The 25,842-nt window shown below is 40.8% G+C and overlaps 1 protein-coding gene across 2 annotated transcripts; it reads left to right on the plus strand.

The window, feature by feature from the left end:
• Window positions 1-596: 596 nt before the first annotated feature.
• LOC311146854 (myosin heavy chain, fast skeletal muscle-like) lies at window positions 597-24,057 on the plus strand (the record flags this gene model as incomplete). 2 transcript variants are annotated; one of them, XM_084183459.1, is made up of 39 exons in its annotated part: window positions 597-812; window positions 1,376-1,519; window positions 1,720-1,876; window positions 2,654-2,681; window positions 3,372-3,480; window positions 3,607-3,699; window positions 3,875-3,935; window positions 4,467-4,565; window positions 4,915-5,018; window positions 5,420-5,558; window positions 7,059-7,177; window positions 7,320-7,469; window positions 7,564-7,734; window positions 7,954-8,257; window positions 9,783-9,847; window positions 9,941-10,028; window positions 10,145-10,262; window positions 10,630-10,753; window positions 11,140-11,276; window positions 11,819-12,074; window positions 12,281-12,523; window positions 12,853-13,029; window positions 13,128-13,273; window positions 13,444-13,534; window positions 13,802-14,191; window positions 14,313-14,439; window positions 15,134-15,252; window positions 15,688-15,884; window positions 16,009-16,192; window positions 16,316-16,481; window positions 17,271-17,395; window positions 17,712-18,020; window positions 18,447-18,650; window positions 18,806-18,931; window positions 19,066-19,236; window positions 19,472-19,576; window positions 19,672-19,767; window positions 21,845-21,976; window positions 24,037-24,057. In XM_084183459.1, the coding sequence occupies 39 exons, from the start codon at window positions 597-599 to the stop codon at window positions 24,055-24,057; spliced, it is 5,811 nt and encodes a 1,936-aa protein (XP_084039585.1). The 2 variants fall into 2 exon arrangements, with proteins under 2 accessions (XP_084039585.1, XP_084039586.1); XM_084183460.1 differs by having other exon boundaries at window positions 597-809.
• Between the last annotated feature and the right edge of the window lie 1,785 nt (window positions 24,058-25,842).

Consider the following 25,842-nt stretch of genomic DNA (forward strand, 5'->3'; position numbering starts at 1 on the left):
GACTTTATAATATGCAATCAAGTGGCATTGATTTTAAAATGTAATTTGTAAAATGTTGACTTTAAATGTGTTTTGCTTAAAATCTGTCACTTTCATTCACGGTCAAAAGTGCTGCACCTGCATTTTGTTTGTAAATTGAGGGGGGTGGTCTAGAATGTAACTGGGTTTTCAGGGCTATTTGACAGAATGTACAGTAAAGTAAGAACATGAACGTTTCCAGTTGCACCTGCAGTTGAATTGGATGGAATGGCTGTAATGATTGAGATGATTGACGCCATTCAAAATGTTTTCTTGCTTTTCTGATTCTACGATAAGTTGATTGAGATGTCTTCTTGCCCTTCTGGGCCTTATCTACGATAAGGTTTTAGACTTGTGCGTATTCACAACACCTTAATGTTTTCACAGGGTCCTCCAAGACGTACAAATTCATCTGTAGGAGTGGGAAAAGAAGGTGAGACGTGGTTTGAGTCTTCATATAAAAAAGTGAAGGTGAAAATATTCTGTGTGAGATACCGCTGACTCTGTTGACTGGGGAGGAATGCACCACAGAGTCAATCATGTCTCTTGTTTCATCTCTTTCCTAGTGATCCGTCACCATGAGTACGGACGCGGAGATGCAAATCTACGGCAAGGCTGCCTTGTACCTTCGTAAACCCGAGAAGGAGAGGATGGAGGCACAAGCCACGCCCTTTGATTCAAAGAACGCCTGCTATGTGACAGACGTCAAGGAGCTGTACCTTAAGGGTCTGATCATTGGCAGGACAGAGGGAAAGTGTACTGTAAAAGTCACGAATGCTGACGGCACTAAAGTGGTAAGTCTGATCTGAAAAGTACTCAAGTAAAAAAATTATTCAAATGATAAAATAACATGCCAAAAGCCAATATGAAATCAGTAACAAAAAAATAGATTAAGAAGCATTTCTTTGTTAAAATAATAATATATATATATATATATATATATAACCTTCAAATCTTTAAATATAGAAACTCGGATTACAACACTAGATCACAGGGTTGGTTAACGATGGAGACTTCACGTGTATCCACAGAGTTGGGTAAATCTCCCTTCTCCTACCAGGCCCCTATATATATATATATATATATATATATATAAAATGTGGAATAATCTCCAAGTAACGTTTCATTTGGATGTGTTGTTATCTCTAGGTCAGTTTATGAGAAACTCTAGGGATTTTTATATTGATTCATGTGTTTATTTTGTATATATAACGATAGCTATTTATTTAATTTTGTGTTTTAAATTGTGTATAAAACGATGCATTTTTAAAAAGATTGAACTTGTATTTAATGAGCAAAAAGCATTCAGTCATGTCCAGTTTGATCCGTGTGTAATCTAGATTTCTGACCGTTTCAGGATAAAGAGTTCAAAGAAGCAGACATCTACCAGATGAACCCCCCTAAGTACGACAAGATTGAGGACATGGCCATGATGACCTACCTGAATGAAGCCTCTGTGTTGTATAACCTCAAAGAGCGTTATGCAGCATGGATGATTTATGTAAGAAACCTGCATAAACATACACACATACTGTAAATGAACATAAGAAATTCCCACATGCATGAACACACAAACAGTACTACACAGAAATGAACGGTAGAAACCAAAACATACCAATACAGTAGATCCACATTAGTATATCAAAGCACACCCTCATCCTCACATAAATCCCTTAATTTCATTGAATCCCTTTCATCCAGACCTACTCTGGGCTCTTCTGTGCCACGGTGAACCCCTACAAGTGGCTCCCCGTGTACGACGAAGAGGTTGTCAACGCCTACAGAGGGAAGAAGAGGATGGAGGCTCCACCCCATATCTTCTCCGTCTCTGACAACGCCTTTCAGTTCATGATGATTGGTACGAGCTCTCATGGATGGATGGATAGATAGATAGATAAATAGATGGATGAATGAATGAATGAATGGATGCAAAATATATATATATATATAAATAACACTTAACCAGCACTTCTAGCTCTGACTCTACTGACAGCTACCTTATTGATGGCGCAGTGGTCAAAGGCACTGCATCACAGTGCTAGCTGTGCCACTAGAGATCCTGGTTCGAATCCAGGCTCTGTCGTAGCCGGCTGCGAACGGGAGACCCATGGGGCGGCGCACAATTGGCCCAGCGTCGTCCAGGGTAGGGGAGGGAATGGCCGGCAGGGATGTAGCTCAATTGGTAGAGCATGGCGTTTGCAACGCCAGGGTTGTGGGTTCGATTCCCACGGGGGGGGCAGTATGAAAAAATTATAATGTGTGCACTCACTAACTGTAAGTCGCTCTGGATAAGAGCGTCTGCTAAATGACTAAAAATGTAAATGTAAAAACATTGAGGAAAAATTTACTTTCTATGCCTGTAATATGTGGTTGTCACTCCCAGCTATCTTAAGATGAATGCACTAACTGTAAATAGCTCTGGATAAGAGCATCTGCTAAATGACAAAAATGTAAAATGTAAATGGATGGAGGGTATTTACTGTTTCCTAGTTGAAGCAGTTTACTGGGAATATTTGATTTCACTAGACTTGAATGGAAAATGTACCAAAATGAAATTCATGATGATGCTTATGAATGCAATTGTGTACCCATAATGTTGCTTGAGTATAATAAGAAACATGTTTTTTGGTTCTAGATAAGGAGAACCAGTCCGTCCTGATTACGTAAGTTATATACTATAATTCCACTTGAGAAGATGTTTCTATTGTAATATGTTGGGTCACTTGGTGTTATAAAATACATGACATTATGAATGGATTAGGTCACTTGGGTGTGATGAAAATATACTGAACAAAAATATAAACGCAACATGTAAAGTGTAGGTCTCATGTTTCATACGCACAAAAAGCTTATTTCTCTTAAATTCTGTGCACAAATTTGTTTAGATCCCTGTTAGTGAGCATTTCTCCTTTGCCAAGATAAACCATCCACCTGACAGGTGTGGCATATCAAGAAGCTGATTAAACAGCATGATCATTACACAGGTGCACCTTGCGCTGGGGACAATAAAAGGCCACGCTAAAACGTGCAGTTTTGTCACACAACACAATTCCCAGTCGTGTGAAATCCATAGATTACGGCTTAATTAATTTATTTCAATTGACTGATTTCCTTATATGAACTGTAATACAGTAAAAACGTTGAAAATGTTGCATGTTGCGTTTATATATGTGTTCAGTATACATTGCATTATGAATGGATTAGACTGTGCGTAATATTGAGTCGATGAGTGGAAATATTTGTTAATGATTTACTTATGTTAGAAAACAGGTGAACAGTGTATTTGTCAGTGCTATTTCTTAGCAAAAGCCAATATGACACTTAAACCCATCATTCTCGGTCATATAAACCAGTGGAGAATCCGGTGCAGGAAAGACTGTCAACACCAAGCGTGTCATCCAGTACTTCGCCACCATTGCAGTTTCTGGTGTCAAGAAGGAAGTAGACCCCACCAAAATGCAGGTAGGTTATGCCTTTTTAACATATTTCAGTTTGGTGGGCTGTGTAAACTTTATTTCCAGCGCTGAATACTGTTTTAAGTAAAGTGTTTCCCAGTTTCTGAGCAAGTTGTGTTTTTTCTCAAATCAGGGGTCTCTTGAGGATCAGATCATTGCAGCTAACCCTCTGCTGGAGTCTTACGGTAATGCCAAGACAGTGAGGAACGACAACTCGTCTCGCTTTGTAAGTATGAAGAATTGACTGTGGAAGTACGTTTTATTGGGTGTAAAAATGTCAGTAGTTCCATGTAGTTGTATCAATAGATGTCCAACGAACTGTAACACTTCAAGGGGTCTATTAAAGTAAAATGGTAGATGTATTTAGTTGACCTATTTCTAACCCCCATGCTCTACTATAGGGTAAATTCATCAGGATTCACTTCCAAGGAGGCAAACTGGCTAAAGCTGACATTGAGACCTGTGAGTTGGTTTTGATTGTTTCTCAATGCTTTCCTTAAAGACTTGCTCCGGAACTTTGAAGACTAGCAAGTATTTTTTAAATCTCGCGCTTTGGGCTGGATGTGTCAATGTGTAGTTCATACATGCACAATCTGTCTTAACTTAATTAGCCAGGAAATCCCTAGTTTTAAAGCGACTGTTTTCTGGAAGTTGTGTGGCTCAATTTTTCCCTACATTTCCATCCAGGTGACCTTAGCAATTCAAGTTTCAGCCAATGAGCTTCAGCCCTTCGCCATTTGAGTGACAGCTAGCAATTTGCACACACAGCAGAGCAAAAGAGAGAGTAATGACTTGGTGCACATATCTGCACATATGTGAGGTAGTACGAAATTTTCGGGGACCATTTTTGACTCGTGAGCGATACTTTCAGAACTACTGGCTATAAAGTATACAAAAGTACTGGAGAATATTTTTTATTCACACAGCATATTTTGAGGAGATCATATCATCAGATATCATATTTTTCTATCACTTGTTCTCTTTCTCTCTCAGACCTGCTCGAGAAGTCCAGAGTGGCCTTCCAGCTGCCCGCTGAGCGAGGCTACCATATCTTCTACCAGATGATGACCAACCACAAACCTGAGCTAGTTGGTAAGGCAAAGTAGAGGTTTATGTGAAATTATTCCCACCCCCATCTGTGGAATTTATTAAACATTTTCCTACTCCACACTGTTAATATTATTACAATGACTACATCCAAGGTAACAAGGCATCTAAACATGGGTCAGTTCTTTCAAGGTCTTTCATGGGATAGATATATCAAGTAATGCACTGTGATGCACTAGTCCAGGAGCCTCAGTCCCCTCTTTTGATGCTATGTATTATATACTACATGTATCCTTGAGTCCATCTATTGAGTAAAGGAGGGAGAGATACTCTAAAGGTAGGACAGCACAATTCTAAGAGATTTAACTGACAAACCATTCTCCGTTGTCCACAGAAATGACGCTCATCACCACCAACCCCTACGACTTCCCCATGATCAGCCAGGGTCAGATCACTGTGGCCAGCATCGACGACAAGGTCGAGCTGGATGCCACAGATGTGAGTCATACAAAGTGTTAACCAAACTCTAGATATGGAATGGGTAGGATCACCATACACACTGAATGCACTGTGCAATTCCAACTTGGTGGCAGCTGGGCACCTTGTGTTAGTTAGGCACGTGCTTCAAGGCACTCTTCATGCCTTCACTCTTCGCCTTGAGGCACATACCTGCAAGACATCCACAAGAGACTGCCACTATATGCCCTGTGGAACTGTGTAAAACTAATTTTGTGCTGCCATATACTAGTGTGTTGGCCAAGAGTAATAATGTGGAACAGAGAAGCCAGTCAATTATATCCATCCCATTTGTTCTGGACTGAACCCAGAAACGGTAGTGTACTGTAACTGAGCAAACTGCCGTTCAGTTCTTCACGGTTGTACTTCCTCTCTAATGCCAGGATGCCATTACAATCCTGGGCTTCTCTAATGATGAGAAGATGGCCATCTACAAGCTGACAGGAGCTGTAATGCACCATGGCAACTTGAAATTCAAGCAGAAGCAGCGTGAGGAGCAGGCCGAGTCAGATGGAACAGAGGGTGAGTCCCACTCATAGATATACAATATGGAAAGCATTAGTCCCTTTCCCAGTCCCAAACATAGAAGTAGAACACATAAGAGGGCAATTCCACAAAGTCACATCTTTCACTTAAAATGTGTGCCAAACAAAAATCATGAATTTTAAAGTTAAAAAAAAACATTCAACTCTATGACCAATGACCACTTTTAACAATTTACACTGAACATATTACAAAAACACATTTACTGGAATAACTGTGCAGATGCACATTTTGGTAAGAAGAATTTTGGTAAAATCTCCCTCATTTTTTTTCTCTTAAATATCTGCTCCGAATTGAGATTCAACAATGTCTGCAAATGGCACTGCTGGGTTATTTGAAAAGTCATAGTAAATCCATCAATGATATAATAACACTCTTAGCAAAAATGTTTATCTTTAATTTACAATATTTAGAAACTATGAGAAAAGAAAGGTTCAGTACTTTTGTGAAACGTCAAAGCACAGTTGAAAAATATATGGCAAATAGAAATCAAAACTGGATGGTGTTCAGTGATAGATGGGTTGAGGGGAGCTGAAGGTTGGGACTAAAAATAACAACATAACTAAGGTAACATATACTGTGAACAAAAAATAGAATTATTGTAAAATTGACTGTGTCCAAAATTTTTATTTAGTATGTATAAGCTGGAAGTAGAAGCCTAATTGTTGTTGTCCATTAGTTTAATTAGGGTTAGGGGAAAATAATAAAATAAAATATATATATATCTTTTTTTATATACTGTATATATTTTATATATGGACTTGTTTCACAAGTTTGGACATCAAAGTACAGAGCATCTAGAGTTTTAATCACTTAATAATTCATAAACCAAATTGATATTAGTAAAGACTAACTAATTGGGAGGTCTACCTTTAAGTTCAATATCCTCCCTCCTCTGGGAGAGAATCTAGAACATAGAACTTTTAGAATGTTATAGACCATGTTTTAAACTTACAGAAACATTTCTCCAAAATGAAATATAAGTGTTGATATTAGTTGAACGGATCTTTACTACAACATTGTGTTTTTTGATGTATTTCTAATACCTTTTAAGAGTTTTTCCGGTAGATGTTTTCGAAGACCCTTTTCCATCTGTTTGACCAGAAATCAAAGCCTTTACTGATTCCTCATTTTCAGGATGGAAAATGGTTGAAAAAATTATATATGCCTTAATTTCTAAAAAAATATAGACTCTTAGCTTTCATTTGACACCCAATTTGACATGTTCCAATGATATGCTCCAATGAACTTCAAATGTTTGTGCTCATGGGTCCTTTCACATGGAGATGACCAAGACAGACAGTGCCACATGAAAGTCAGGCAGGATATCATTTTGGAGACCAAATTCCAACCTCCAGAAAGGATTTGAATAATGGATGTGGGTTAAAATCTTAACCTAACCTACAAAGAGCTGGCCAAACTATTTTGTCAGTGTGACATCAGAAACAAGCGATCTGTTGTTGTTGGCTCTCTCTCCAGTTGCTGATAAAATCGGCTACCTGCTGGGCCTGAACTCAGCTGAGTTGTTGAAGGCTCTGTGCTACCCCAGAGTGAAGGTCGGCAACGAGTACGTGACCAAGGGACAGACTGTGCCTCAGGTAAGGCGGTCAAACACAGCATCTACCATTTTCTAACGACCTGAATTATTTTGGGGGCAATTGCATTGCTTTTAAAAAATATCACCATATCACTAGACATGGTCAATATCTCATATATTAATTTGAGGTATTATCATTGCAGGTTTATAACGCAGTCATGGCTTTGGCCAAGTCCATCTATGAGAGGATGTTCTTGTGGATGGTCGTCCGTATCAACGAGATGTTGGACACCAAGAATCCAAGGCAGTTCTATATTGGTGTGCTCGATATTGCCGGGTTTGAGATCTTTGATGTGAGTATGAGACCAGAACAAGACAATTAGTTGTGATTGAGAAGGATTACAGCCTTGTATAATGAAATTATCCCTTTTGAAATTCCATCAACAGTACAACAGCATGGAGCAGCTGTGCATCAACTTCACCAATGAGAAACTGCAACAGTTTTTCAACCACACCATGTTCGTCCTGGAGCAAGAGGAGTACAAGAAGGAGGGAATCGTCTGGGCCTTCATTGACTTCGGCATGGACTTGGCTGCCTGCATTGAGCTTATTGAGAAAGTAAGTTATCTGTAAGGATTATTATGGGCATCAACAGCAAAGCTCATAGGGAGCGCATTGAGAGATATTATCACAGTGGTACAACGTATCTGAACTCAATATGTTTCCTATTATGTGCCCCTAAATTAATAGAATCCTATAAAAGCATGTTTGCTAAAGGAATAAATGTGATCCTAAATGTAAATATCACTCATTTGATATACATTTCCTTTTGTAAAGCCATTGGGCATCTTCTCCATCCTTGAAGAGGAGTGCATGTTCCCCAAGGCGTCAGACACTACCTTCAAGAACAAACTGAACGACCAACATCTTGGCAAAACCAAGGCATATGAGAAGCCCAAGCCTGCCAAAGGCAAGGCAGAGGCCCACTTCTCCCTGGTGCACTACGCCGGTACTGTGGACTACAACATCACTGGCTGGCTGGAGAAGAACAAGGACCCCCTGAACGACTCAGTTATTCTGATGTATGGGAAGTCCTCAGTTAAACTGTTGGCTGCCCTGTATCCTGCTGCCCCACCTGAGGGTAAGACCAGCATCACGTCAACATATTTAATTAAGACCTAGTTACAACTCTAGACCCACATTGTCTTTAAAGCCAACAAACTCTTCTGAGTCAAGATCACTTTCTGAGTCAGAATGCAAGCCAAGAAAATGAAAGACTGTGCAACATTAACCAATTAATAACAGTACTGTAGAAATGAGGTTTGTGCAGTAGGCTATAGGCCCAATACATTATCACTGCATATTGGCTTTGCTTGAATTGTCCTGCCAATGTTGTTCTTCTCAGACCATTTAGAAATTCTATATATTTTAAAATAGGTATATGATCACACTGGTAATATTACTTGTTGTATTACTTGTGAGGCATAGCTGAGTGAGCATAATAATTAGCTTTTTTTTTTTACTGAACTGATGGCCTTCATCTGATGGTCAGTCTGTGGGGAGGGAGGGAGGGAACAGCGCGGTGAGGCTGCCTCTCACCCAACTCACCGTCCCTCCTCTCTCCCTCCCTCCGCTGAGAAAAGGGGACACAGTCTTCCAGCTGATGGCGAAACTCAAGTCGCACTGCATTATTTCTGCCTCATGCACCGACTCATGTTGTTACTGCTATGACCAGAGAAAGTGAAATATTCTGCGCTATTAAAAAAAGACACAAGCTGCTAATAATAACAACGCAAGCTTATCGGAACACATTGCTGTACTCATTCATTGTAGCTGCAGTGCTGGTTGTAGGGTGAGTGGAAGTAGGGAGGACGCACATTTTATGGCTTAAAGTGTTGAACAAAGTGTTGACAGTGTTTAATAATAACGTCTTATAAAAGTGTTTAACAAAGTGTTGAATAACAACTTAAACATGAACTCACTAAAATAAAAACAGCAGCACTTTGCTGTATTCGTTGATTCTCTCCAGTCACGTTTTGAAATTCACAGTTTCAACTTTGCTGTGCGTTCGAGGCTTCTTCTTACATTTTAGTCATTTACAGACGCTCTTATCCAGAGCGACTTACAGGAGCAATTAGGGTTAAGTGCCTTGCTCAAGGGCACATCGACAGATTTTTCACCTAGTCAGCTCTGGGATTAGAACCAGCGACCTTTCGACCTTTACTGGCACAACGCTTTTAACACTAAGCTACCTGCAGCCCAGTGGCTCGAGGAAACTGTGCAGACGCGATGATCTGACTTATCTGATTGCCCACAGTACGTACATACGTGCAGTTGATTTGCTGTCTACCTTCAAACATGAAGTGGTTCAAAATGGGAAAATGTTGCCTTCCCAATGCTATGGCTGCTGAATCCATTGCAGCTACCGTCAACAACAACAACAATACGACCGCTTTATCACTGTTGTTTTTACAGAAATGTTTGCTGATCGACTCACCGGTTGGTGACCACTGCTTTAAAGCCTTTGAATGTATCACAATTTCTCAGGGTTATCCACTGGGTTAATTTACTCATACAATAGGTGTTATTTTACACAATCTCATTGGCGGCGTTTGCATTTGATTATCTAATTTATAATTATATTTTACTTTTCCACATTTGAACAGATACAACCAAGAAAGGAGGCAAGAAGAAGGGTGGTTCCATGCAGACTGTGTCCTCCCAGTTCAGGGTGAGCTCTTGAAATGTGTATATTCAGTCCTTCAAAAGGTGCATTGATTATCATAAATGATGTCTGAGAAAATGGTTTGTAACCCTCTTACAGGAGAACTTACAAAAGCTGATGACCAACTTGAGGAGCACTCATCCTCACTTTGTGCGCTGCCTGATCCCCAACGAGTCAAAGACTCCAGGTACAAGAAATATTGCGTTAAATATTACATCTTATCAATACAGTATGAGTAACCTTAATGAGCCCAATCTTTAATCTGTTTATGTATATTAAAATAGACTTGGTTTGTTTTACCAGGTCTGATGGAGAACTTCCTGGTTATCCACCAGCTCAGGTGTAATGGTGTTCTGGAGGGTATCAGGATCTGCAGAAAGGGCTTCCCCAGCAGAATCATCTATGCTGACTTCAAGCAGAGGTACACACACACAAACACAAATGCACACACACACAACAACAACACACACACACACACACGCACACACACACACACGCACACACACACACACACACACACACACACACACACACACACACACACACATAAAGTTCCAAGGGTTTTCCCAGCATCAGAATAGGCTTATCTTTTAAACGAGTTTTTGCTTTGTCATTATCGGATATTCTGTGTAGATTGATGAGAACAATATATTTTTTAAATACATTTTAGAATAAGGCTGTAACGTAACAAAATATGGAAAAAGTCAAGGGGTCTGAATACTTTCCGAATGCACTGTATAACCAACCTATTACAACTTCACATAAGTTAAACATGTCTCCTCATTCAGGTACAAAGTACTGAATGCCAGTGTCATCCCCGAGGGCCAGTTCATGGACAACAAGAAGGCTTCAGAGAAGCTGCTTGGGTCCATTGACATAAATCACGACGATTACAAGTTTGGACACACCAAGGTCAGTCAAATACCCCCAGCAAAAGCTGACAACAAAACACAACTTCAATGATCATTTCAACCCTAACTGTTCAACATCTCACCAGTATCTTCATTTAACTAATGAAAAAGGTTGAAAAACAATTTTTTTCTTCAAATTCGTACAAGTATAGAAACTCAACTCATTATCATGTTGCATTGGTTTATAGTGGTTTGGTTGCAGTTATCTGTATCTGTGTACATTATTCATCTTCAACTGTACAATAACTTACAACTTAGAAACAGCCTATGCAATGTTTATGTTGTTCAAATCAATCTAGTGGTGTTGTTGCCCTGTTTTGATCCAACCCTTTCTATCTGTAACCATCTGACTGTGGTTCCAATGTTCCATGTTTACCTGTGCCTCAGGTGTTCTTCAAAGCTGGTCTGCTGGGTGTCCTGGAGGAGATGAGAGATGAGAAGCTGGCCGTTCTGGTCGGCATGGTCCAGGCTCTCAGCCGTGGATTCCTCATGAGGAAAGAGTTCACCAAGATGATGGAGAGGAGGTGAGGAATAGTAGACATTTTGGCAAAGCTTTCTGTGGACCACCTGTATGTAATGCATTATGATTACATACTGTATATGCTGTGAGGTGATCAGAATGAGAAAGTATGTCTTATAATGCTTTATTAAATTATTATTATTAATTTTTATTTATTTATTATTATTATTAATGCTGCAGTTTGGGATTTGGGAAGCTGTTCAGTTGTCATTTATATTTGTGATATTCATTCTTAAAGAATATAAAATGCCTCATGATTTAAGCATAACCTGTCAGTCCATGCATCTAGAGCACTGTCTATGAATTTAAAAGTGGTTCCATTTCCTTAGCCCCATTCCTCAGCTGTAGACAAAAAGTGTTGGGGAAGGCCCGTTTTGTTGTTCTTCAAATCCCAGAATGTAGCTTTAAGCATGTCACTCACCATGCCACTCACCATGCCGCCCACCATGCCACTCACCATGCCGCTCACCATGCCGCTCACCATGCCGCCCACCATGCCACTCACCATGCCACTCACCATGCCACCCTATCCTTTCTGTCGACCAGAGATGCTGTCTTCACCATCCAGTACAACATCCGCTCATTCATGAATGTGAAAACCTGGCCATGGATGAAGGTGTACTTCAAGATCAAGCCCCTGCTGAAGAGTGCCGAGACTGAGAAGGAGCTGGCTAACATGAAGGAGAACTTCGACAAGATGAAGACAGACCTGGCCAAGGCTCTGGCCCGCAAGAAAGAGTTGGAGGAGAAGATGGTGTCCATGCTTCAAGAGAAGAATGATCTGGCACTCCAAGTTGCATCCGTGAGTGAGAAAAAACCTCATAAAGGAACATTTACGTAAATATGAATACAAAACAGTGGTACAAAACAAGGACACACATTTTTATTGCCCATGTTAAATATATATTTCATGAATTTATATAGATTTGCTCTGACCTCTGACTGAATCAAATCTATATGTTGATACACAAAGTGAGGCTGCTGATTTTTCTCCTGTTCTGAAACCAGGAATCAGAGAATCTGAACGATGCTGAGGAAAGGTGCGAGGGGCTCATCAAGAGCAAGATCCAGCTGGAGGCCAAACTCAAAGAGACGACTGAGAGGCTGGAGGATGAGGAGGAGATGAATGCTGAGTTGACTGCCAAGAAGAGGAAGCTGGAGGATGAATGCTCTGAGCTGAAGAAGGACATTGATGACCTGGAGCTCACCCTGGCCAAAGTGGAGAAGGAGAAGCACGCAACTGAAAACAAGGTCTTGTGTCTTCCATAGACAGTCTAACCAAACAATAATCAACTCAAAACATAGCTCAACAGAAATTGAATTCCAGTTGGGTGCAGGAAAAATGAAGACACAAAATAGTGGAATAGTGGTACTCCCTACATTCATTGTATGTACTGCGCCCCCTTTATGACTTCCATTCAGTATACTGGCATTGAGTACACTGCCATCTAGTGTTCAATCTATAGTACAGTACTTGTTGACATTTCTAATCTGAATGAAATAAATGCAATACATATCAAACTAATTCTCCCCTTTATGGTCAAGTGCCCAAAGACTAATTTTGTTGTGGCCGTTTTCAGGTTAAAAACCTGACAGAGGAGATGGCATCTATGGATGAGAGTGTTGCCAAGCTGACCAAGGAGAAGAAAGCCCTCCAAGAGGCCCACCAGCAGACACTGGACGACCTGCAGGCAGAGGAGGACAAAGTCAACACTCTGACCAAGTCCAAGACCAAGCTGGAACAGCAAGTGGACGACGTGAGTGGAGTTTGACATTTTGGCCATGATAGTATGTAAGATGATATTATCTTCAGTTGTTTACATAAGAAAAATACATGTGTGTTTTTATCTTGTAGCTTGAGGGTTCTCTGGAGCAAGAGAAGAAGCTCCGTATGGACCTAGAGAGAGCCAAGAGAAAGCTGGAGGGAGATCTAAAACTGGCCCAGGAGTCCATAATGGACCTGGAGAATGACAAGCAGCAGTCTGATGAGAAAATCAAGAAGTAAACACAAATGAATTACTACAGTATTACCTGCCATCTTGATCATAATGGTTGTTCTTGACTAATTCTTGAAATTATGAAATAGCATTTGCATGTGATTCGTATAATACTCTCTCTTTACACTATCGAACCAAAACCATCTTTGCAATCGACGTGTTTGTGTTTCTTAGGAAGGAGTTTGAGACCTCCCAGCTCCTCAGCAAGATTGAGGATGAGCAGTCTCTGGGATCTCAGCTGCAGAAGAAGATCAAGGAACTCCAGGTACAGTACAGGAAAGCACACACCTGAAACATTTCATAAAAAAATATTCTGGTAGCACACATTTTACCTGGTGGCTTGTAGGTTGAAACATGGGGCTTCTTGCTGGTGCTTCTTACTGTTATGGTTTCGGTTCCCGCATGGGACACTATTTACTTATTATATTAGTGTAACTGGCTTTGTATGAACACATTTCTGAAAAATATACATACTATTATTATTTTATGTATTGTAGTGTTCATCCCTCCCTGCTCCTGCCCCCTGTTCTAGGCCCGGATTGAGGAGCTGGAGGAGGAAATTGAGGCTGAGCGTGCTGCCAGGGCTAAGGTTGAGAAACAGAGGGCCGATCTCTCCAGGGAACTTGAGGAGATCAGCGAGAGGCTGGAGGAGGCCGGAGGCGCCACTGCTGCACAGATTGAGATGAACAAGAAGCGTGAGGCTGAGTTCCAGAAGCTGCGTCGTGATCTTGAAGAGTCCACTCTGCAGCACGAGGCCACAGCCGCCGCTCTGCGCAAGAAGCAGGCCGACAGTGTGGCTGAGCTCGGGGAGCAGATCGACAACCTGCAGCGCGTAAAGCAGAAGCTGGAGAAGGAGAAGAGTGAGTACAAGATGGAGATTGATGACCTCTCCAGCAACATGGAGGCCGTCGCCAAGGCTAAGGTGAGTAGTGATGCTTTGATCAAGCAGTGTTGAGGAGGGTCAACTACATTACCATTCAAGTGAACTGAAGTTGACAGGAGTCCCATATATAAAGTTATGATGGAACATGTTTCACTAACAGGGCAATCTGGAGAAGATGTGCCGTACTCTTGAGGACCAGTTGAGCGAGATCAAGACTAAGAATGATGAGAATGTTCGCCAGATCAACGACATCAGTGGACAGAGGGCCAGACTCCTGACAGAAAATGGTACCATCATCAACAATGAACAACAAACCAATGCTTTCTTTCTGTAAAACACAATAACATGGGTTGGGGGCTGTGCCCACATAGTCCAGTCCACATAGTTTATACTGTACTGTTCACAGAGAGTAACTGATGACATGGAATCTGATTACAAAAAAAACGCAAACTGTAATGGTCGCACTTTAAAGCCATGGTTACATTATCAGAAAAAAGATTGTAATCAAATTACTAATACTTTTGAAAAACTAGACGATTACTTATTTGATTACTTTTAAATTCAGAAATGATGTTTGGCAAAAAATACATATTTCTGTTTTCTCGCAAGTTTGTTTGTTTGTTCCAAAAGCGAGTCTGACCACAATTCAGAGACCACTATGATGAAAAATGACTATGACTATGATGATCACCAAATGCATTTGATGGATCCTTTTTGTCTGCTTCTAATGCCACTTAAGGGGAAAATAATCCAAAAGTAACGGAAAGTAATCCGATTACATTACTGAGTTTGGGTAATCCAAAAGTTACGTTACTGATTACAATTTGACAGGTAACTAGTGACTAACGGATTACATTTAGAAAGTTATCCACCCAACCCCGACTATTCAAGACCTAACACTGCCCTATGTTACCTTAAAAAACATTTTTCAAACTTAGTGAACAGAGACCCCATTAACAAGAGGTCCCTCTATCCCTGCAGGTGAGTTTGGCCGCCAGCTGGAGGAGAAGGAATCCCTGGTGTCTCAGCTGACCAGAGGAAAACAGGCCTTCACTCAGCAGGTGGAGGAGCTGAAGAGGCAGATTGAGGAGGAGGTCAAGGTAAGGGACTCAAAACGGACACCACTGACCACAGACTTTAGAGCCATATCTTCGTATAGACAAGGGATGGGAAACATATCCGGCCTGCCTGCCCATTAAATCTGGCCCGGGGGAGATTTTATTTGAGGGTTATTTGGTGGGGGGGGCACTCTTGAATGTCTAAAACTATATATAATATCGACGTACTTTCTAATGGACCATTAAGTGTTAAATTAAATAAAAATGTTCTGGCCCGCATATTTATCTGACGAACAAATCGGTCCGAAAAAATCTGTGTGGCCCTCAACTGATTTTTTTTATCCTGATGTGGCCCTCGAGACAAAATGATTGCCCACCCCTGATATAGACGGTGACTAGGCCACCCTCAGAGACGTCTACTGTCATTTGTTTTACTATCTCTCTTAGTCTTTATATTTCTCTCTTTCTCTCGCAAAGGCTAAAAACGCACTGGCCCACGGTGTCCAGTCTGCCCGCCATGACTGTGACCTCCTGAGGGAGCAGTTTGAGGAGGAGCAGGAGGCCAAGGCAGAGCTGCAACGCGGAATGTCTAAGGCCAACAGTGAGGTGGCTCAGTGGAGGACTAAGTATGAAACTGATGCCATCCAGCGCACAGAGGAGCTGGAGGAGGCCAAGTGAGTCGCACTCAACAGCAAAAACTCAAACATACGGTGTGGATGGTGAGGGTGGTAGGGGGCTCTAAGAAAATATTACGTCGATATGTATTTGAACATTTGTACACCCTCTGTCGTCCAACAGGAAAAAGCTGGCCCAGCGTCTGCAGGAGGCTGAGGAGACCATTGAGGCAACAAACTCCAAGTGCGCCTCCCTGGAGAAGACCAAGCAGAGGCTGCAGGGAGAGGTGGAGGACCTCATGATTGATGTTGAGAGAGCCAACGCAATGGCTGCCAACCTCGACAAGAAGCAGAGAAACTTTGACAAGGTTAAAATGAATAAACCTCACTCTAGGGTGATATTTTCTGTCTGCTATATAATCAATTGTAGTATAATTGTAGCATATTTCTGATTCCAAACTTCATCAATGTCTTCTAATGGATTTCCCTAGGTTCTGGCAGAGTGGAAGCAGAAGTATGAGGAGGGTCAGGCTGAGCTGGAAGGAGCTCAGAAGGAGGTTCGCTCTATGAGCACTGAACTCTTCAAGATGAAGAACTCCTACGAGGAGGCTCTGGATCATCTGGAGACTCTGAAGAGAGAGAACAAGAACCTGCAACGTGAGCATTTGACAGCAGTAATCTGTAATCTGTAATCTGTAATCTGTAATCATCAACATTTTCTATTATACCATAAAAAAAAAAAACTTGTAATCGGTATTCCTTTGAACAACCCAAGGAAGTGGGGGCAATTAGATTTGCAAGACCCTGTGAAGTGCTGATTAAATCATGTATGAAAATGTATTTGTCACAGGCTTCGTAAACAACAGGTGTAGGCTAACAGTGAAATGCTTACTTACGGGCCCTTCCCAACAATGCAAAGAGAAAGAAAAGAGAAATTATAGAAAAATTATAACCCAAGGAAAAAAATACACAATGAGTAATGATAACTAGGCTCTATACACGGGGTAAAAGTACCGAGTCCATGTGCAGGGGTACGAGATAATTTAGGTAGATTTTTGCATATAGGTATAGATAATAAACAGTAAAAGCAGCACATGTGATGATTTAGTGCAAAAAGAGACAATGCAGATAGTCCGGGTAGCTATTGGTTAACCTCTACGGGATCGGTGTCCCATATACAGGACAGTTGAGCTAACCTGCGCTAATGTGATTAGCATGACTGTTGTAACTAACAGCACATTTTCCAGGACATAGACATGTCTTATATGGGCAGAAAGCTTAACATCTTGTTAATCTAACTGCAATGTCCAATTTACAGTAGCTATTACAGTGGATTGCGGGGAGCTCGGCCCCAGTAATTATTATGATTAAATGTCAACTTCATTGCATTGGCAATATCCCCCAAAATCTCCCAAGTCTAAACTGCTCCTGTGTTTGTGTGTGCAGAGGAGATCTCTGACCTGACTGAGCAGATTGGAGAGACTGGCAAGAGCATCCATGAGCTGGAGAAGGCCAAGAAGACTGTGGAGACAGAGAAGTCTGAGATCCAGACCGCTCTGGAAGAGGCTGAGGTACAAACTACAGCTGTTTGATTGGAAAAATAGTGTTATCCCCATGAGCTTTTGCAGAACCATCAGCTACTCTTCCTGGGGTCCACTAAAAACACAAAACATGACAAGTAACAAAACCCTGATAGACAAGGACAGTCACACACATTTAAAATATGATATACAAACAATACGACTAAAGTGGTACACTAGCCAATGCCAGCTACAGTCCAACACTCCCTGTATTGGTGTTTATTGTAGTCATATATATGTAATTCCTTGTGTTATACACATCCAAATGTATTGAACACAATTTGCCTGACTGCTTCTCTTTGTTCAGGGAACACTGGAACATGAGGAATCCAAGATTCTGCGTGTGCAGCTGGAGCTGAACCAGATCAAGGGTGAGGTGGACAGGAAGCTGGCTGAGAAGGACGAGGAGATGGAGCAGATCAAGAGGAACAGCCAGAGGATGGTTGACTCCATGCAGAGCAACCTGGACTCTGAGGTCCGGAGCAGGAATGACGCCCTGAGGGTGAAGAAGAAGATGGAGGGAGACCTGAACGAGATGGAGGTCCAGCTGAGCCACTCCAACAGGCAGGCCGCTGAGGCCCAGAAACAGCTGAGGAATGTCCAGGGACAGCTCAAGGTAAAGGGACTGGGGAGGGATTTGCTTGTGAATCTGTAGAAAATTATAGCACAGAGGAATTTAATAGAGTTAACTAATATGCTGTAGAACGGTAGGGATATTGGGGAAATTCTTACCAATGAGCATTTCTATCACCCATCCTATCACCTCTACTTCCACAAGTAATTTATATTTACATTTACGTCATTTAGCAGACACTCTTATCCAGAGCGACTTACAAATTGGTGCATTCACCTTATAGCCAGTGGGACAACCACTTTATAATATGATTATTATTCAAAAAAAAAAATAATTGGGGGGGGGGTAAGGGGGGAGTAGAAGGATTACTTTATCCTATCCCAGATATTCCTTAAAGAGGTGGGGTTTCAAGTGTCTCTGGAAGGTGGTCAGTGACTCCTAATGAACCTATGTCATTGTGAACCCCAGGATGCCCAATTGCACCTTGATGACGCCGTCCGCGCCTCAGATGATATGAAGGAGCAGGCAGCCATGGTGGAGCGCAGAAACGGTCTGATGGTGGCTGAAATCGAGGAGCTGAGAGTTGCTCTGGAGCAGACAGAGAGAGGCCGCAAAGTGGCTGAGACTGAGCTGGTAGACGCCAGCGAGCGCGTTGGACTGCTGCACTCCCAGGTACGGGTCAAAAGCCCCTTCAAATTAAACTCTACCTAACATACCGTTTACACACACCTGGAATTTGACATTGCTTGCGTTCAGATTTTAATAATTTCAGCTTTGTGACTTGTAAGTTCTCTTGAGAGTCAAACAAATCGTTTTACCTCCTCCAGAACACCAGCCTTCTGAACTCCAAGAAGAAGCTGGAGTCTGACCTGGTGCAGGTGCAGGGAGAGGTGGAGGACATCGTCCAGGAGGCCAGGAATGCAGAGGAGAAGGCCAAGAAGGCCATCACTGACGTGAGTCAATTACATCCACTTGATTTGTATCCAAGGGCCAATGGTAGCCGGGCTGGTTTACCACAACAAAGATCTCATAGGGACGTTATGATTATTGCCAATTGGTGCATAAATTAAACAAACTACCATTCCAGGCGGCCATGATGGCTGAGGAGCTGAAGAAGGAGCAGGACACCAGCTCTCACCTGGAGAGGATGAAGAAGAACCTGGAGGTCACGGTCAAGGACCTGCAGCACCGCCTGGATGAGGCTGAGAATCTGGCCATGAAGGGAGGCAAGAAGCAGCTCCAGAAACTGGAGTCCAGGGTGAGTTAATAGCAGGGTGGATTAGAGTTGATTGAAAGACTGATTGCTGGAAATGTATTTGATCATATACAAATACACAGGAGCATTGAGTAATGACGTTTTATCTCACCTAGAGAATGAAAAGATGTTGTTATCATTACAGACCCCCTTCAATTAAAATTGTAAAAGTACATAGGAAGAGACAATCTGATTTCACCACCTCAAATAAATGCCTACGTCCATTTTTTCCACAAAGGTGCGTGAGCTGGAGACTGAGGTGGAGGCTGAGCAGAGAAGAGGTGTAGACGCGGTCAAGGGAGTCCGGAAGTATGAGCGCAGAGTCAAGGAGCTCACCTACCAGGTAAGAGAAAGTACCTTCTTCACAAACTTGACACTAACACAGACAGGTTTGTGTATAAAACTATGGGGTATTGATTCTTTGATCTTCTCCCACAGACTGAGGAGGATAAGAAGAACGTTAGCAGACTTCAGGACCTGGTAGATAAGCTGCAGATGAAAGTCAAGGCCTACAAGAGGCAGGCTGAGGAAGCGGTGAGTCACATACTTAGTCAAATACTCTGAAAGCATACATTCAAAAACATATTTTTTTCCCTTGTAGACATTACAAAACATAATTGCATTTAGATTTTAGCAGACACTCTTATCCAGAGCGACGTACAGGAGCAATTAGGGTTAAGTGCTCTGCTCAAGGGCACATCGACAGATTTTTCACCTAGTCGGCTCGGGGATTAGAACCAGCAACCTTTCGGTTACTGGCACAACACTCTTAACCACTAAGCTACCTGCCGCCCCATGTCCATACAGTTTAATGTCCATAGTTTAGGCTCTTTCAATTCCTAGTGGTAGATGGCTGTAAAAAAAAGCAGACACTGAATAACCCTTTGAGGGTGGTGAAGTTATTAATTAGGCTTTGGATGGTGTATCAATACACCCAGTCACTACAAAGATACAGGTGTCCTTCCTAACTGAGTTGCCGGAGAGGAATGAAACCTCTCAGAGATTTCACCATGAGGCCAATGGTGATTTTATAAACAGTACAGTGTTTAATGGCTGTGATGGGAGAAAACTGAGGATGGGATCAACAACATTGTAGTTACTCCACAATATTAATCTAAATTACAGAGTGAAAAGAAGGAAGCCTGTACAGTATAAAAACATGCATCCTGTTTGCAACAAGGCACTAAAGTAATACTGGCAAAGGAAAACATTTTGTCCTGAATACAAAGCGTCATGTTTGGGGCAAATCTAAAACAACACATCACTGAGTATCACTGTCCATATTTTCAAGCATGGTGATGGCTGCATCATGTTATCGGTATGCTTGTCATCGGCAAGGACTGGGGATTGTTTCAGGATTAAAAAAAACAAAAACAGAATGGAGATAAGAACAGGCAAAATCCCTGTAAGATGAAAAACCTGGTTCTGTCTGGTTCTGGGGGACGAATTAACCTTTCAGCAAGACAATAACCTAAACACAAGGCCAAATCTACACTGAGGCTTTCTTACCTAGAAGTAAATGAATGTTCCAGAGTGGCCTAGTTACAGTTTTGACTAAAGTAAAGTAAAGAAACTAAAGGGAAGGAGGAACGGTGATATCAGGTGCCGCTAAAGTTGTTCATGGCCAAAGTTCACACTGTGAATGGGAGTAATTCCATCCCATGCGTCATCAACTTCTTTCGGTGTAGCTGGAATGGGAGTGGGGGATCATCTCCACGTTTGAATTGAATAATACATTAGAAACGCCAAAGCAAGGCTTCTGCCTACAGCCATATTGATCACACATACGTGAGTAAAAATAGGCACCAAAAAAATATTCAAAAATCGGTCCAGACCTGTACAGGCTGTCAGTCGATACACTCAACTAAATAAAATGTAAAACAGCCTATAAATGAAGCTCACAGACGAATTCAACTACTCACACCAAACACCTACTCGCTCAGTATTAACTGTGGGTAGCTAATGAGAGGGATTTTGACTTGAAAAACTATGGCAAGACTAGCAATGATGGCTGTCTAGCAATGATCAACATCCAAATTGACAAAGCTAGAAGAATTTTGAAATTAGTAAATGGGCAAATATTGCACAATCCCGGTGTGCAAAGGTCTTAGAGACTTGCCCATCGCTGTAGTTGCTCCCAAAAGGTGTTTACATCATGTATTGACTCAGGGGTGAGAATACTTATCTAGTCCAGATATATTAGGGTTTTATTTTTCATCAATTAAAAAAAAAAACGAATCATTCTTCCACTTTGACATTAGAGTATTTTTTTTGTAGATCGTTGACAAAAAATGTAATTTAAATCCATTTTAATCCAAATTTGTAACACAATTAAATGTGAAGATATCCAAGGGGAGTTAATACTTCTGATTGGCCCCTGGAGGCCCCTGGAGGCCCCTGGAGGCCCCTGGAGGCATTGGTTTGTTCCCCCGTTCCACCACTCACGTTCTCTGCTGTATCATCTATCTCCCTATGAACATTGCTATTCCTAAATCAGTCAATAAAATAAAATAAAACGTTGAAATACCTTAAGAAAAAAAGAATATTAATATGCTACCTGAAGCTTCAAATTTTGAATACTGATGTTTACTCCTCTCTTTTCCTCACCCAGGAGGAACAAGCCAACAGCCACATGTCTAAGTTCAGGAAGGTTCAGCATGAGCTGGAGGAGGCTGAGGAGCGTGCTGACATCGCTGAGACTCAAGTCAACAAGCTCAGAGCCAAGACCCGCGACACTGGAAAGGTACAGAACTGCTGCTAAACCTGTATCTGACTAAATGATCAAATATGTGACCGACTGGCTCGATTTAGTCTTATGTAGCAAAATTTGAAATGTTGTTTTTTACATTGGATAAAAGTAGAGACTTGTATAAAAAAATATATATCATGCACTACAGTTGAGGAACAATGGAAAAGTAATTCTGCTTTTAAAGTTGATAAACTTGTAACCTCACTTTTGAGAAAAGGGCCCTTGAATGTTTTGGTACACCTACTGGAGAGCTCTTCTTTGTCTACACCCATTCAGCATCGTTCACACCCACTTAAGCCCTAGCCCCACCCATTTCTTTAAGGATTCACATGTGAGGCTATGTATTAAACAACCAAAGATTTCAAGACTAAAGGCTGGTTTATACTACGGGTGTGTTCGTAAATTTAATCTGGAGTGCCAGAGTGTGCTCTGGACATTTGTAAACTCAGAGCGTTGTCAGATTGTCAATTTTTATGTTATCCAGAGGCTGTTTTTATGTTACCAGAGCGTTGGTGACCATAACTGTGCTGCTGGCAACAATTGAATTATGCTTTTTTGCCAACGTTTACTGACACTGCCCATATTCAATGGGTGTTGAGCTTTCGTACATTTGTTAGTTATTCTGCACTCTGGCACAGTCATACGAGAGTGCTCTGAAGTCGGAGTAGATAGCCAGAGCGAATTTATCAGCTACGTCTATCGACAGTTGTCGCAGTGACATCATAAAAATTATATTGAAATAGTTACTTGCATAGTGGAGTCTTTTGTTTAGACATGTAGCTAGCTAGCTAAACAATTAGCCATAATCCCAACTCTAATGTTACTACCCTGACTGAATCTGCAGGTAGCTAACCAACCAGGTTCAATGTTAGCTAGCTAACATTAGGCTATAACTAGCAATGAAAATGGCTCTGAGATACTAATAATATTACTACACAGATCATACACGTAATGTTAGCTAGCTAGCCAGCCAGCTAACGTTAGCTAGCTAGCTAACAGTACACTTTAACTTGAAATGAAAACGACATTCTGACAAAATTAGAAACGTGTAATGTCTGAAAATGTAGCTAGCTAGACTATCTTGCCCATATACATGGATGGACACTTCTCCCTCTCTGTCATGGATGCCATGGTTGCCTTTAGTTTGAAGATGTAATCCGGAGACAGGTGTTTTATACAACAGCCTTCTGTGTGTTCTCTTTTCGACTCTGTCTGCATATTTGCAATGAAACACCAGAATTGTCTCCATCTCCTTAGCTATCATACTCTAATTCTCCTAATTTCAAAACTTGGTCCTCCAGAAAGTGGAGAGCAACACTTATGCAATTGTACGACGTGATATCTTTCAAAAACAACGCGTTAGAAAGGATTACCTACACATACCGACCAGCTCATATTATAGACAGTAGCGTGCTACATGGCAGACCAATCCGAACTCATCTCTCGGCATGTCCAGCCCACTCAGTATCTCAGCCAATCTAGCGGGAAGGTTGCTGTCTTTTTCCATGGCTTAACCAACTAGTCTCGTAATTTAACAATTGTATTCGTATTTACAGATGGCATACAAGTTTGTTATTAAGGCACATGAAAGTTCACATGTTCCAGAAGGCAATCTGCCAAAAAAACGCATTTTGATAAATAAATAAAGTTTATGTTCAAATGGCGCTCCTGTGAAGTAGTGACACGCGACATACACCTAGTTTCCTGAAACAAGTCACATATGGGCACATCAACACCACCTATGATGCAGTCTTCACAGAGGTCAATACAGAACTTTTACACAAAAAATAAAAAATAAATAAAAAAATAAATATTTAATTAATTAATTAAATAAAATACTAAAATGTATTTAAGATCTCTAAGAATAACATTTCGGGTCAAAACATAAATGGATTAATTAAAACTAAGTTGGTACGTCAAAATTGAAAATCAAAGCTTAGCACTGAGCCTTAAATGTTTGATCCATTACATGATTTCCAAATGTACATATATTAATATATTTAGCATGTTCATTATTAATACTCATCCATTATATTCTGTCTTTCTTCTTACAGGGCAAAGAAGTTGCTGAATAAACAAGACCAAAGTCTTATATCGTTTTCCTGTGTTGCATAAAATATGATTTTCATGGTGAAAATGAGCATTGATTAAAAACATGTAGACCTACATACACTTCCTTTGTGACTGTGGATTTATTACTCAGCAAACAGCTAAAACATGTAGGCCTGCATACACTTATTTTGTGATTGTGGACAACAATAACAAAAAACGAAGACTTGGAATGCTTGTTTGAACATCGAAGAACTGTCAATGAACAATCATATCAATGGATGGAATCAGTGAATGAATGGCTGCAGCAACCGTCACATGGTCTGCAAGCTGCTTAACATATGAGGCATAATTAGACAAAATAACAAAATAGCTTGTTCAAACGACTTTGTATCTCATTCGAACGACTTAGTATCTTGTTCAAACGACTTAGTATCTAATTTGAATGACTTAGTAAAAAAAATTATTGTTTAAAAAGTTCAAACGAGATACTAAGTTGTTTCTTTTCCTAAGTCGTTCAAACAAGATACTAAGTCGTTCGAATGAGATACAAAGTCGTTTGAACAAGCTATTTTGTTATTTTGTCTAATTATGCCTCATATGTTAAGCAGCTTGCAGACCATGTGACGGTTGCTGCAGCCATTCATTCCCTGATTCCATCCATTGATATGATTGTTCATTGACAGTTCTTCGATAGCCTAAGGCAGGGCTGCTTTTGAATGCCAGTTACTAAGTCGTTCAAACAAGATACTAAGTCGTTCGAATGAGATACAAAGTCATTCAAATGAGCTTGAGAATGCCAGAGCATGTAAGTGTAGAGTGAGGAGTAGAGTGTAATTCGAGCAGACTTAGAAAATGGTGTCTGCCTTCTCTCTGTGCTCCAATTTCGCTCTGGTTCTTCTCAGCCACAAGCTCTGGGCATGCTCTGCCTAGCATTTTTCATTTCCTTTATCACTATTCTTTTAATTGGGGCTATTCGGTTGTAATTATTTATCCTACCCCACCCACAGTAGCCTATATATAGTTTATATTCTACTTTCTAACATTAGGATATGTAGTTTCTATTGTGAAGGACTTCAAATGTATTAAAATATGTTTTAGGTAGGCAATATATAGGCTACTGTAAAATGTATTTTTGTTTTTCTCGGAATAGAAAAAACATCATATAAATCAATTTAATTAAGCTAAAATATCAGAAAGAAATCATAAATAATAATTCCCATGCTCAATGCATATGTCAAGCTTGTTGGTTCTTGCTTCTGTGAGCAAATAATTTGACCGCTGCAGTTTGAAATTATTTATTTTATTTTATTTATGAAAAAAAGCTGATACTGGCCTTTACTTTTTATGATTTCTTTCTGATATTTTAGCTTAATTAAATTGATTTATATTATGGTGTTTCTATTCCAAGAAAAAATAAAATTAATTTCACAGTAGCCTATGTATTGCCTACCTACAACTGTGGGTGGTGTAGGCTAAAGGTAGCTTAGTGGTTAAGAATGTTGTGCCAGTAACCGAAAGGTCGCTGGTTCTAATCCCCGAGCCGACTAGGTGAAAAATCTGTTGATGTGCCCTTGAGCAAGGCACTTAACCCTAATTGCTCATGTAAGTCGCTCTGGATAAGAGCGTCTGCTAAATGACTCATGTAAGTCGCTCTGGATAAGAGCGTCTGCTAAATGACAAAAAAAAACAATTACAACCGAATAGTGATGAAGGAAAAAAAAATGCTAGGCAGAGCAGACCAAGAGCTTGTGGCTGAGCAGTACCAGAATGAAATTGGAGAGGGAGAGAAGGCAGACACCATTTTTTTT

Source organism: Coregonus lavaretus, assembly GCF_964263955.1.
Source record: "Coregonus lavaretus genome assembly, chromosome: 19".
Taxonomy (NCBI): domain Eukaryota; kingdom Metazoa; phylum Chordata; class Actinopteri; order Salmoniformes; family Salmonidae; genus Coregonus; species Coregonus lavaretus.